Source organism: Acomys russatus, chromosome 26 (genome assembly GCF_903995435.1).
Source record: "Acomys russatus chromosome 26, mAcoRus1.1, whole genome shotgun sequence".
NCBI classification, from domain to species: domain Eukaryota; kingdom Metazoa; phylum Chordata; class Mammalia; order Rodentia; family Muridae; genus Acomys; species Acomys russatus.
Genome location: NC_067162.1, coordinates 8,651,887 through 8,664,987, shown reverse-complemented (window position 1 = coordinate 8,664,987; position 13,101 = coordinate 8,651,887). Strand labels below are relative to the sequence as shown.

The 13,101-nt window shown below is 41.8% G+C and overlaps 1 protein-coding gene across 3 annotated transcripts in view; it reads right to left on the bottom strand.

The window, feature by feature from the left end:
* Window positions 1-13,101, bottom strand: part of Inpp4b (inositol polyphosphate-4-phosphatase type II B) — a 345,013-nt gene that overhangs the window by 77,886 nt on the left and 254,026 nt on the right. For all 3 annotated transcript variants that reach the window (XM_051169166.1, XM_051169164.1, XM_051169165.1), the window contains 2 exons: window positions 1,332-1,504; window positions 110-233 (listed from right to left, as the gene is read on the bottom strand). In XM_051169166.1, the coding sequence (XP_051025123.1) occupies window positions 110-233; window positions 1,332-1,504 (297 nt within the window). The remainder of the gene's footprint in view (window positions 1-109; window positions 234-1,331; window positions 1,505-13,101) is intronic.

Sequence of the window (13,101 nt, the reverse complement as noted above, 5' to 3'; positions counted from 1 at the left end):
TACTGGGCACAGAGTAGGTTCACCTTGTATTTTTGCTCTTCTCTGAAAAACCATGTGTTATCACTGTAAATAGCAATAAGATCTTAATTTGAAGCCGTGCAACACTTACTGTAGGTACTCAGCAGTCCTTCATACTGAACAATCAAGCCCACCGTGTGAAGCTGCTGTAGGAAGTCAGCGTCATGCAAACTTGTATGTAGTTTGATGATAAAGCCACAGACCAATCCAGCAAGCTAAGAAAGAAATCATTCAAAAGATTCACTGCAGTGATCCAACTTATCACCCCAGGTTTTAAATGTCTTCAGACTTTTTTAGACATCGCAGACTTAATGAAAACTTCTCAAGTGTATATAGCAAAGCTGCCAGAATTTGCACATATTTATTAAAATAAACTGATGGCCTTCGATCTGGGGTGGCACTGTCCAAGGGCATGGGAAGACAGAATTGATAGGATGCCAGAGTTAGATAAATGGATCCTAGAGTCAAGAGGAAGTCTTTGAATTGTTTGTCTACAGTCTATAACCATAGCACTTCCTTAAAAACTTCAAATTGTGCTATTGTTTTTTTTTTTTTTTTGCACATGACTAAAGTCACTAAAGGGCATACATCATGAATGAGAAGAATTAAGGGAGAGTGTCATGCCTGGTTCACTACATCTGTCACTGGACCACTAATGGCATAATATACAGGCAGTGGGGGTGATTGGTTAAAATATCATCTTCGCATGGACTGCTTACAAAGCGAAGCATTGCTATCTTCTTCTCTCCATGTCTTTGACCTCTGAAATCAACTTGTGGGGTGCAAAGATGGGAATAAAGGAGAAGCAGAGAGCCCTGCCCTGGTGGTAGATCTGGTCTTCGAGTCATGATTAGGGTTGGGTACAGACAAAGGGGGTGATCTTGCAAACTCTTATGAACAAGTCTTGGGTCCTTCCAAACTTCTTTTATAAATGGAAGAAGTGATTAATGTAAAACCATTTGTTGAGATTTATGAATTCTTGGCCATCAACTGTAGTGTGAGGGGGCATTCCCTTCCTTTTCACCCATAGGCTGTCCCGGGAATGATACCAGGCCACATTATCCCTTCCTCACAGATTCCATCCACTGTTCAGGCAAAATATACATTTCATATTGAGCTGTATCTTTTCACAAAGAAGTACCAAACATTCAGAAACTGTTTATGATGTACTGAGCTTATTAGTTCACAAAACAGAGTACCAGAATTTCAGAAAGGATCTTTAAAAATACAACCCCGCAGAGAGCTCTATCTCCATCAAGGATGGGATGTTAGTAGTTCAACAGTGGTCTATACAAACAACAGTGGGCACCCACCGCCTGACTGAAGACGATATCTCTTCTCAGAGTCAGCATCAGACACTGGGGCAGGCTGTAGGCTAGTTCCTGGAGTAGCACAAACGTCAGGGATTGCTTTGCTCGGCTCACCACTTCTCCCATGCACTCCTTCAGGGTAAGAATGAGTGGCTGCAGCTGTTCATACCAGTCCTCTGCGGTGCGGGTTGTGGAGCAAGAACAGTGGGGCAGATGAGAAACAGTCTCTGAGTAGAGAACCGCTATTTTTGACAAACCTGTACATCATATCAAAAAGCTATGAAGATTAGAGTTGAAGAATCCCTAAGTCCAGTGACTTCCATGAACTCAAAAGTTTCTAGCCAGTCTCCTGTTGGGTCATTTCACCTAGATGTGTGTCAGATGTGGCCATAGGTTGCCTTCTTGCTTTATTCTTCGCTAATGTGGGCACTCCCTGTCTGTCTGTAAATGATGCATCCATTGCTCTCTATGCTGGAGACAAATATTTTGCAGGATTTCTCCCAAACATTTCCTAGAAACTTGACCATCGAATCAACTCTTCTTCTGTAGTGGCGCAAGGGATATCAACCTCTCCTTGTTCTGTCCAGCATGCACTTGTATCCCAAGGCTCCATTCCTGGTCTCTCCCTAGCTTACTCCCTTCCTGCTTCTTTCATCCTCGCCTCATGCCCTTCCTCTGTAGTGTAGATGGGAGCTTTCTCATCAGTCTGAGTTCTGTTTCATTGTTCCCTCTTCTTTACTTAAAATACATAAAGCAACAAAAGCCAACCAAGCATAACCACTACATGTAGAATAAATCTAAATCCCCAACGAATCCTCCATGATGGGACCTCGGCACATCTGTCCCAGATCACTCTAGAAAATTGTTTGTGATGCTGAGTTCTACGTGTCTGAAAATGTCCCCCTGCCTTGCCCTACTTTCTCACCCCAGGGGCTTTGAAGAATTTCTTTTCTCTAGATGTTTTCTTTTCTATACTGACCTTTCTGACAGTTTATCATCTCTGAAAATTTAGTTTGGGGCATCTATTCTCAAGAAAGTTGGCTTCCTCAGTGTTTCTGCTTTCCCAGAAGCTAGGATGGGATTGTCACTTTCTGTGAAGCTTCATTCTGTTACTGTGGTGAATACTTTGAATAAAGAAGTGCAGTGACAGAAAGAAATTTATTTATTTTAATAAGCAAATCTCTAGCAATTAGCACAGGCCAGCTTTTAGCAGACACCACATTTGTCAATTTATTCCAAATATAGTATGTTTTTTTAAATGCAGGTATATATGATAAAGTCAAACTTTTGACATTACTAGAGTTTAAAATAATGTTTTAGAAGAATTATCTGTGTATGTGTGTGAACAATGCATGTACATGTGTGCACATGTGTTTACAGTTATGTGTGTTTCTGTAACTGTATAGAAGACAGAGGTTAACATCGTGCATCTTCCTTTGTTGCTCCCATCTTACATTTGAGATAGTGGAACTGAATCTAGAACTCACCCATTGGCTAAAGTCTCTGGCCAATGAGCTCCAGGCTCCATCCCTTCTCTCTACTTTCCAGTGTTGAGAATATAGTTCTATATCATTATGCTTGACCTTTTGCTTGGGTGCTGATTGGTTGGATTTTGTTTTATACATTTTAAGTAATAAAGAAGGAGTGATGAGATTAGGTCAAAAGTAAGGTCTTCAGCTTTGCACAGCAAACACTTTACCCACTGAGCCAACTCTGGCACCTATGTCGCCTTTTTAACAGCCAAAACAAAAAGCTAAGACAAGTAGAATGCTTGCATGTCTAGGTTCCTAACATGTATCAACTGCACATTTATGAACCTGGCACATGCTGTGAGAGTAGAGTATATCTTATTTCAGCTTACTTGGAGAACAAAGGCTTAAGAAATAAATACAGTTTTTGGATTTTTGTGACATTCTATTAAAATCTAAGTTAATTAATAGGGTGTTGACAATTACAACTTAACATGAGTGATGGAAGATGGGAAAAGTAATTATCAAGTCAGTTTTGTGTTACTATCCTATTCTCAGGACAAGAGAGTCATCATCTTCCAGGGTGAATTGAAAGGTTAAGACCTTGAAAGAACAATAAATAAGGATAAAAAAGAATCACATCAGGACTGCTCTGTGTTTATTATTATTTACTTGATGTTGATATAATAAACTGAATGACCTAATCTGAATGGATAAAAAGATAATGAGTGACCTCCAGCTTCACAAAGAGAGAAATGCTGCAGTGTAAAACAGAATACTATGTTTCATCTTTCCAAAAGATACTGTAGACTTAAGTGTTAGTATTGGAAAATGGAAACAAAAACACTAGAGAAGGAGAAAGTGGAGAGAGGCGTATTACAGCTGGATTCACTTGACAAAGGGTCTGCTTATACCTCAGGATGAAACATGAACCGTGGTTCAACTGAAGCTATTAGTTCTCACACCATTGATTATATAGGAACATGGGAATAATCATTACTCTCAGAATAAATGACATTTTAGGCACCAACAAAATATGCCCATTGTTACTGTATATTTTCCATATTTTGTACATGTCATTCTGTATCTGCTACCCTTAATATGAAAGCACCCGTGATTGGTGCTGTGGGATTGAGGTTCCACTGTGCAATTACCAAGCAGAAAATACATCTTTTGTGCAGTAGGTGGAGCTGCTTCATCAGAATGAAGTAGAACCACTTTGTCACTCATTTTATTGAAGAATGAATAAAACATTTTTGTGTGTATTTGCATAGCTCTCAAAGAACACATATCTATTGCTTAAGCACCTGAATCATACCCTCCCATGTCACGGGGGTAATAGCTTGCTCAGGGGTGTGGATATGCTCTTCTTTCTAGTTTGGAAACAAAAGGCTAACGTGTAAGTGTCTAGGTTTTTGTCCTTGAACGAGATTGTCAACTCAAATGAAGTGCAGCTGTTTGCTTTTCTTAAAGCTTTTTGAATGTAGAAGCTCCGTGAGGTAGTTATAAACCTCAGAACGAGAGCCTGATGGACAGCGGAGGGTAGAGGAGAAAGGGACAGGGGAGGGAACAACGGGGAGAAAGGTAGAAAGAGACCATTTCTAGTTCTTCTAGAATAGAGATGGAAGTAACTGGTACTCCAAACCCAAGAGAAACAGGGCTATTTCTCCCACTAGTAGCATTCCTCCATCTCCATTTAACCTAATACCATACATTGTATAGAAAATGGCACTTGGATACTTATGGTTGTAATTTAAGAATGAGAATCTAGACAGACAACAGTCCTGAGTGTGGAGTTGGAAGTGTCTGAGCAAGGCAAGGTGTCTTAAAGATGACACTACGCTTTCTATGGAGATGCACAAGCCGGAAAGGCAACAGATCTGCATCTTTTAGAAAGAGAAACAATCAACTAAGGCAGTAGATAAAGGAAATCATTGTAGCAAATGGCAATGACTATATGATTCTTTCCCGTGTCAACATCCACCCGACTCTGTGAATCGCAGCTTCTCACATGAACACAACAGGCTATGAAGGGTCAAATACAAGCTGAGTTCAGATCATAAATGGTCTCCTTTTTTTTCTACAATGAGAATTCCATGTCATTCTTACAAATAAAATTGTTAAAATTGATGCTTGTTTGGGGAAAGGATGTCACTCTTGACATTTTATGTCCTTCATGATTCTCCCATTTGCATGGTGGCTGTTTTCTCCTTCACATGAAATGATTTCTCTGTATTGTGTGGCCAAAGTAAAAGCCCCTGCATATTACTCATGTACACTTTCCTGATTTAGCTTTTCCATTTTACACACATGAGTGACTGTGTGTGCAAACACACATACTCATTTGTGAGGCACGTCTGGGAAGTAGGGCAGCTGTGCTTGCAGCATGTACCTCACGCAGCCCACCAGCTTGGCAGCTTGGCAGTCCCTGAACTGTGCTTCTCTCTCCTGGGCTTCCTTCAGTAACGGAGGAAATCGTGAAGAGAATGTTTTACCGTCTCCATAAAAACTTGCTGAGGCTCCTTAACCCTGAGACCAACAAGCAGAGTTTTTCCTCAGGAAAAGCATAAAATACGTGTGCCTTAGCTGAGCTTTGCTTGAGCTCCGGGATGGGAGCTGGAAGCCATCCAGTCAGACCTCGGCTTCCTGGCCCTTTACAGCCCTTCTCTAACCTAGTCAAGTGAAACTAGCTGTAGGATTCAAAGAATGACTGCCGGGTGCCCTCTCTCCCCTCCACACACCATCTATTTCCTGTAGAGGATGCCCATGTCCTTTGAGCTCAATGGCTCTTATCTTACTCTGGAGAAAAATAAAAGGTCCACGGAGCAACCAACTGTAGCACAGCGTAATGCTGTCTCGCCAATTTCTGTGCCATTTTTTCCCCTCAGGTGTTTGATTTTTTTTCTCCCCTCATTTAAAATAATTAACTTCACAAAAACATGCAGCCATTCTTATATTTTGTTATCACAACTTTTCAGATATGGGTGGCGGTGAGGAAGAAAAGCTCAAAGGTTGAATAGCCACTAAAGAGGCACCAAAGACCAGAGTAAAGATGCCCTGGGCCTCTTCATTTTCTCAAGAACTTCTCTTCAGCCAAATAGCCGGAGCAGCTCCAAAGGAAGCTAACAAAATTCCTAATGATTTGACGTGGACACAGACCAAATCCTTACCCATCATGGGTTTTTTTAATTATATACAAGTCCCACTCATTCCCAAAATCAAAATAGCTTCACAGTTGGGTGGTGAGGACAGGGCATGGGATGAGTGTCCGCACATTTAGCAGTTCCCTTGACTTTCCAAAGCCCACGCCATGGCTCTTTCTGACTTTCCGAAGCCCATGTCCTATACTCGCAAAGCCATGGCTCTTTCTGAGCCCCTCTATGGGAACATGTATCATGGACCCAACCTTACAGTGTGAGGATGTGAACACCACTAGTCATCAGTGTGAGTGTGGGGAGGTCGATTGCCGAGAAGCCTTCCTCGGCACAAACTTACGGTAGATTTCTTTGTACGTCTCAATACAAGTGGCCAACTTTAGTCATAGACCTAGACACCTGCCCTCTGGAGGCCTCTAAGCCAGACACATCCTCGAGAGAAAGAACATAGAAAACCGGGTTGATCCAGATAGCATTAGGTAACTGAGAAAAGGAAAAAGCCTGCTGGTGCTTGGCTGCTTGAAAGTTCTTTTTGCACACAGAGTGCTCTCCTCCTGGCCACCCTGGCCCCTTTTCTTGCTTTTATGATTCATTTCCTATCTCATATCCAGGAACTGAAAGCTCAGCTTACATTTATTTACCTTACCCTAACAAGTCCTAACTTGGCTTCCTTACATTTCCCACTGTATTAGTCAAAATACAATGACCTTGAACAGAGCCAAGGTCTGTTTTGCCTAGAAGCTTTGAAGTGTTAGTTCAAGGCTGATTAAATCCACTACTCTATGGTGGACACCCTTGTGACAATGACAGAGGGGAGAGGAGAATCACGGTGCTCAGTTCTCAGGGAGTCCGAGCTCCTGAAGGCTCCATCCCCTCCCAGGGGGCACAATAAGGAACAAGGCCTTAACACATAGCAGATACTCAGATCCAAACAGGAGGCTATTCCTTTGCTTTCACACAGCCCTCTTGAGAAAGGCAATTTCACTGGACCACAGTGGACATGTCTTGTATTTGTATTCTGAGGAGCTTAGTGTTATTTGTACCATGTCGTTCCTTGTTCCTTAATCTGAGATAGCTAAAGGACTCAGAGAAATAGGAATTTAATGCCATAAATGCCATACATTGTGCTGGTTGATTTTTTTTGAAAAAAAAAATTATTGTGTTGCATGGTGGGGGTGTTTACATGCCAGGATACATTCCTGGAGTTCAGAGAACAACTAAAAAATGAGTTCTCTCCTATCTGTATGTGAGTTTTAGAACTTAAATCCAGACTGTCTGGTTTGCATGGAACTCACTGTACCACTAAACTATCTGTACCTGTGCTTGTTAATGTTAAAATTCAATTTAGTTGGATTGATGTGTCTAAGGTTATTAAGAGAAAGTACCTGGGGCCTCTCCAAAGGTTTCCTGAGGGAAGACCAGCCCCTAGTGTGGGCTACCCCAGAACAGAAAGGTATCAGACAGACTCAAAGGAAAAGAGCAAAGCCTAAAGAAATGGGTATGTTTCGCTCTGCTTCCTGGCTGCCATGATCTGAGCCACTCAGCTACCCCATGCTTTGATCACCATCATGGGCTAGACTTGCTAAAACTAAGATCCAAAAATACATTGCTCTTCCTTTAACTTGTTGTATCTAGCAGTTTGTTAAGGAAACAAGACAAGTAACTAATATATCTTACAGCTGTAGTGGATGTTAGCTGATGGAAAACTTTCTATGTGAAGTCATCAAAGTAGGAACAAGAAGTGGAGAAAGGTTGAGGTGGGGAGAATAGGCCATATTATCGAAGAGAGGGGGCAAAAGTTAAGAAAAATTCTAGAAACAATGAATACCAGGGCAGATAGAGGCCCTGGGAGTGACGTAACATATGAATGATTTTCCCTCTCCTGTGTACCCTACATGACAGTACTCAAGCAAAGGACAAAGTTGTGTCTGGGATAAGTGACTTTTCACACCAACTTCTGGATGCATTAGAAATGAGTGTGCTGCTCAGTCCAAGACCAACGCACATGAGAAGAGCAGGGGCAACCTCTCTCATGTCGAGGGACCTTGTTTGTTTAAGGCCTGCCAGGCTGGGAACGGTCTCATAAACCTTTCCATTCGTGCTTTTAGAAAAACAGTGAAGAAAATGCATCAGCCGAAAGCCTGGTTAAACTTCTCATTTCACAGCCCCGGCAGAAAAGCCTTCAGTAAATTCTGCTAAGACAGCTTCCAGCAACTGCCTCCATTCATCTCACAGCCGTGCCTCCCTCCCAGCATTGACGCTTCGAATCCAGGTTCTGCTGGACCAAGAAGAGTCCCAGGCTCCCATTTCTCAGTCTTATTTGGACTTCTGACTATACATAAACCCAGGTCCTGTGACTCTAGTCTACATGCAGGCTCAATATTTGAAATAAGCTCCGGAGGTCATGGAACAGCCAGACAGAACCAATCTGCCTGTGTTACATAGCTGCTGTCACTTCAATAGCAGCGTGAAAGGTGGAGAAGACAGCAGCAGTGGATGCTGTGTTGACTGAGTTAGAGTCCTGTTAACTAGAGGATGGAAATAGTTATATTTTCTTCCTCAATCTAATAACATAGATACAATATGGTTGTGGTTGTTGTTGTTGTTGCTGTTGTTTCAAGGCCAATACAATGTACTATACAAAGTTAAATTTTCTTTATACATATAAAGTGGAACACTATACATAGATTAAATGTATTAATGTTAAATATGCACTCAATTAACCAAGAGCAACGTGAACATACAATTTGCCAGGATTTTCCATTCAGTAGTCAAATGTCCTGAAGTTCTTGGATAGTAAATACCAGTTCCTCTTCCCCCAGTCTATTCTTGCTTATCTCTGAATATGAGAACGCCCGTAGCCTAGAACCTGGCCTACTAGTGCATGTGATGGTGATAGGATAGGTCAACTCTACGCCTCATCCACACTGGCTGCACAGCATGCTCCCTATGAATATTGTGAGCATTAGAGTCCATGCTCACAAAGCTCTGTAAAATGGGGAAAAACTAACCACAAATCTCTGTTACTGTGCCTCTCTACACCTGCCAGCACTCACAGTTGAGCCCTTACTCCCCCTGGTCCTGATGCTAAGCAGAGCTCTTACTGTAAACCATCAATGCTAATCTGCATGTACTAGAATTCGTCACTAATACCCACCCGGGTGCATCATTCTGGCAAGGCTCTCTTCTCTCTCGCAAGCCTGATTTTCTTTACTTATTTATCCCCATAAGCAAATAAACATAATGTTTGCATTTATCAAGATGTTTATGTTTATCCCCATTGACTTTAAAACACACCACTAAGTCGGCTGCACTTCCCTCTATAGTTGTCACCATGCTTGTGTCTCCTTTCCTGGCCACCCTCCTTAAATGAGTCTACAATGGTCTCTGATTCCTTTGCTTTATCTCCTTCTTGGTCTTCTCCACTGTGCCTTCCATCGCCACTCTGCTCTTTGTCACAAAGGGCTTCTGCAATGCTAAATTCAAGGTCATTCACAACCCAGCTTTGCTCGGCACATTTCACCCTGGGTTGCAGGATGCTACAGTCCTAACTCACCAGTGACTTTTCAGATGAAATGTTGCTGCTTCCTCCACGTCTTATCTACTGATACTGATGTGTCCTCAGGAATAAACTATAGATGAATTCCTTATTCCCTGAACATTCAGCACATCATGGAGGTTCTAGAATGAATTACCATCTGTTTATTGGAACCTCAGCTTCTTGTATCTAATGCCATGGCTGATATCTTTGTGTCAAACTTAACACCTTCTGGATGAATTCCAACATTCCTTTCTGTATGATTTATTCCATCTAGAATTTTCTATAACTCATGCATGGACCATCCATCCTTTCAGTTGCTCCAGCCAAAATTTTTCTAGTTATTTTTGATGTCTGTTCTCAGGCTTCTGTTGAAACTGTCCAAACGTCCCATTTAATAGTAGCTAAAACAGGCACAGCATCTCAGCACTGTTTTGTCCCCTCCACACCAGGAACGGTGTCACGTCTCACCTATGTAACCACATTGGCTTTCCTACTGCTCTGTGCCAGTTTGACTCCTTCCATTTACATCCTGATTGCAACATAAAATGCTGTGTTTCTATCGAGGTTGTATATGGGTAGTTGCTTTCAAGCCTCTCACCTGCTCCCCAACGTTCCAAGAGCAAATACAGAGTCCTTAGAGATGTCAGAGGTGATGCTTGCCTAAGTTTGTCTCGTGTGTTTCCTGGTTTCCTCTCGCCTCTCATTTGACTTATTGTCACCATAGCCTTGGTGTTTTCAAGATAGGGTCAGCACATGTGCCCAACAGCTGATTTCTGTGTCCAGGAATCCTTCCCAGTAAGGCCATGCTGATCCCAGCTGTTCCTTGTGTCTTTGCCCAACTGTTCTTCTAAGGGAAGTCTTTGCCAGCTGGATATTTCACAGCCTCAATCTTGAACCAATAGCATCATTTCAAAATGCTTTTATTTGTTCTGTGTTTTTCAATACTGGTGTCCCTGTCAGCCCATCAACCCACTGTATACTGCCCCCATCTCTCATGTTATTTTCTTATATCTCTTTTCTACTAAAATACAAACTTGTTCAGTCTGCTTTATTCAATGTTTTATCTTCTATGTCTGAAATAGTGACTGGCACAGAATAGTTACCCAAATAAAATATGTCAAGTGACTTTAGAAACACATGGTATCACTTTTTTCCTCTTTCACCGTCAAAATTGACGCTTTCCTTTAATTTTTGTCTTTTTAAATAACCACAGTTTGATGAAAAAGAAAGAGAGGATCCAACAATTTCAATGATTTCTAATGGTTAGTGTATACTCACAAGGAAACATGATATGGTACACCTGCTAGGTATCTTCTGATCCCCACAAAGCTAGGCTATAGCTTAATATATTGTATGATTTGAAAATAAAAGAACAAATATCTGATATGGATGGTCATGCCAAAATGATCTCATGTTCAAATGTTATTGAAATGTTATTATTATAGAGAACAGATGTGGTCTTGTTACATCTTAATACATCTCCAAATGATTAAAATTATAGCATAGAAACCATTCTAGTTATTTAACAATGAATTTTTAAAGCCCAATCTAGTGATGCTTATGTTACAATGAGATTGTAGCCATTCAGTATATAGAAATGCACAAAATTCAATAATACTATTTGAGCCCCTTTAAGAAACCAAGCTTTGTTCCTGATTGTTGTAGTTTAAAAAGCAAAGCAGATTTGTTATATATGAGAAGTCACTAAAATAATCACCTATTTTAAAGTCCAAGCTCTCAGGAGATCAGCACCTTTCCATATGTACACACATTGAGGGCATAAGCTGAGCACTTCTGGTGGGTGGTAGGTGCAGAGACAGCAATGGCATCTTTATTCTATCATATCAAGCACTCATTATTTGCCAACAATTGTCTTATATGCTAGAGATTCAGTAACAAATTACAATACTTGTCATATCCCTCACAGAGCCGAGACTAGTAGGGGCAGCATTTTGAAGAACATGTATAGTCAGAGACTTGGTACTTTCAAAAGAATTGCCAATGAGCCAGTCTTACTTGGACTGGGAATATCTCTTACTTGGCTTTCACAGGTTTTAATCATTTTGAACCCTTAAAACTTGAGATGTTTTACATAAAATTTCTAGTTTACCTAAAAATTCTCAAGGGATGATAATTTTTGGCCTGTCCATATCCGTTGAGGAAATGGTGGGCTGGAGAGAGACCAGTGGCCATTTCTGAAGGGAGTCTCACTCCTTTTTTGGTCTAGTTTCCATTTGTTCCCTGGATTTGTTCTTGTTATCCTGCATGATGCCTTTGGGCCTCTGTACTTGCAAGCCCTACAAAAAGCATAGCAACATAATTGGCAGAAAGCAGTGAAAACTAAAATCCTGGGGCTTTATTCAAAAAGCTATAAACAAGCTTCTTCGTTTCTTCCTCGGTGGTGCTGTTGCTGATCTGTCACAGCGGTTGGGAGTTTCAATTTACTTGCTCATGTCACACTTCTGTGGGCAGGGGGATGTGGGAGTGCCAAGCCTCAAAGACCCCAGACTAACCATGACTCCACAGTAAATATAATTTCCCTTAGGCAAGTGGACATTTGAAGTCTTTCTGATTAGATAATGGTAAAAAGGCTGGGCAGACACTGCTAAAGGCATCCATAAGAGAGAGTATGGTATTTCCACGAGTCAGACACCCAAATCCTGGCCCAGGTTCCATTACCTCACTGAACTACACTGATGAAAGAAATCAAACACCACCACCAGGAACATCAGTCCACAAATACATAAAGCTCAGAGCACTGAATTCTTCCTGGTGAAGAGTCAATCGCACTGACTCTAAGAAGGCAGCTCAGGAAAGGCCAACAAGGGATGTGGGGGTTTGGCCTGTAGGAGCTGTGGCAGCACTTGGGGCTGGCAGTGACAGATACAAGGTGAGTCCTTGCTTCACGGTATGGTAGCATGAAGGATGGAACGGTGAGGAAAGAGAGTGTGACGAGACCCTGGACCTAGACAGTTGGGCATTAAAAGTCATGAGCCCTTGTCAAATAAGGGAAGGCTTAGCAAACAAGTGATGCCGACCTGCGCCTAAGACAGAACACCTCAGAACGTCAAGGGCAAAGACTTTAGGGCAATCCACAGGCACAGCTACTAATGTAACATGTGTACTCCAACCTTTTCCAAGAGCCATCCTAAGAATTCCAGATTCTTTCTGACTTAATTGCCCAGGGAGAAGTCTTCTGTTCAGAACGGACCCAAATTATGTGGCTTTTCAATGAATTGTTAATCCCATCGATGAAATGGCAATTCCCTACAGGATCGTCATGAAGAGGGGGAGAAGAATGGTGGCCTGAAAGTGTGCTGTACCACACATGTGCGCGCAGTCACATGAGCTGTGAGTGTGATTCTCATCAGTCTTTGGATATCTGCAATTGACATCACGAACCATGCCGTCTCAGTGTCAACACAGCTTTGCATGGCTTCCTGAATGCACACTGCACTACAGGAATGCCAGGGCTGGTTCGAACGTGCTTACACTTTGGTACACAAAAACAGAGAATTACAGTTGCCCAGGGTACCACCATGCACCTGAGCAAGACAGAGAAGTGAAGGCTGTGCGCTGACTTCAATGGGGGAATACATATGAATGAA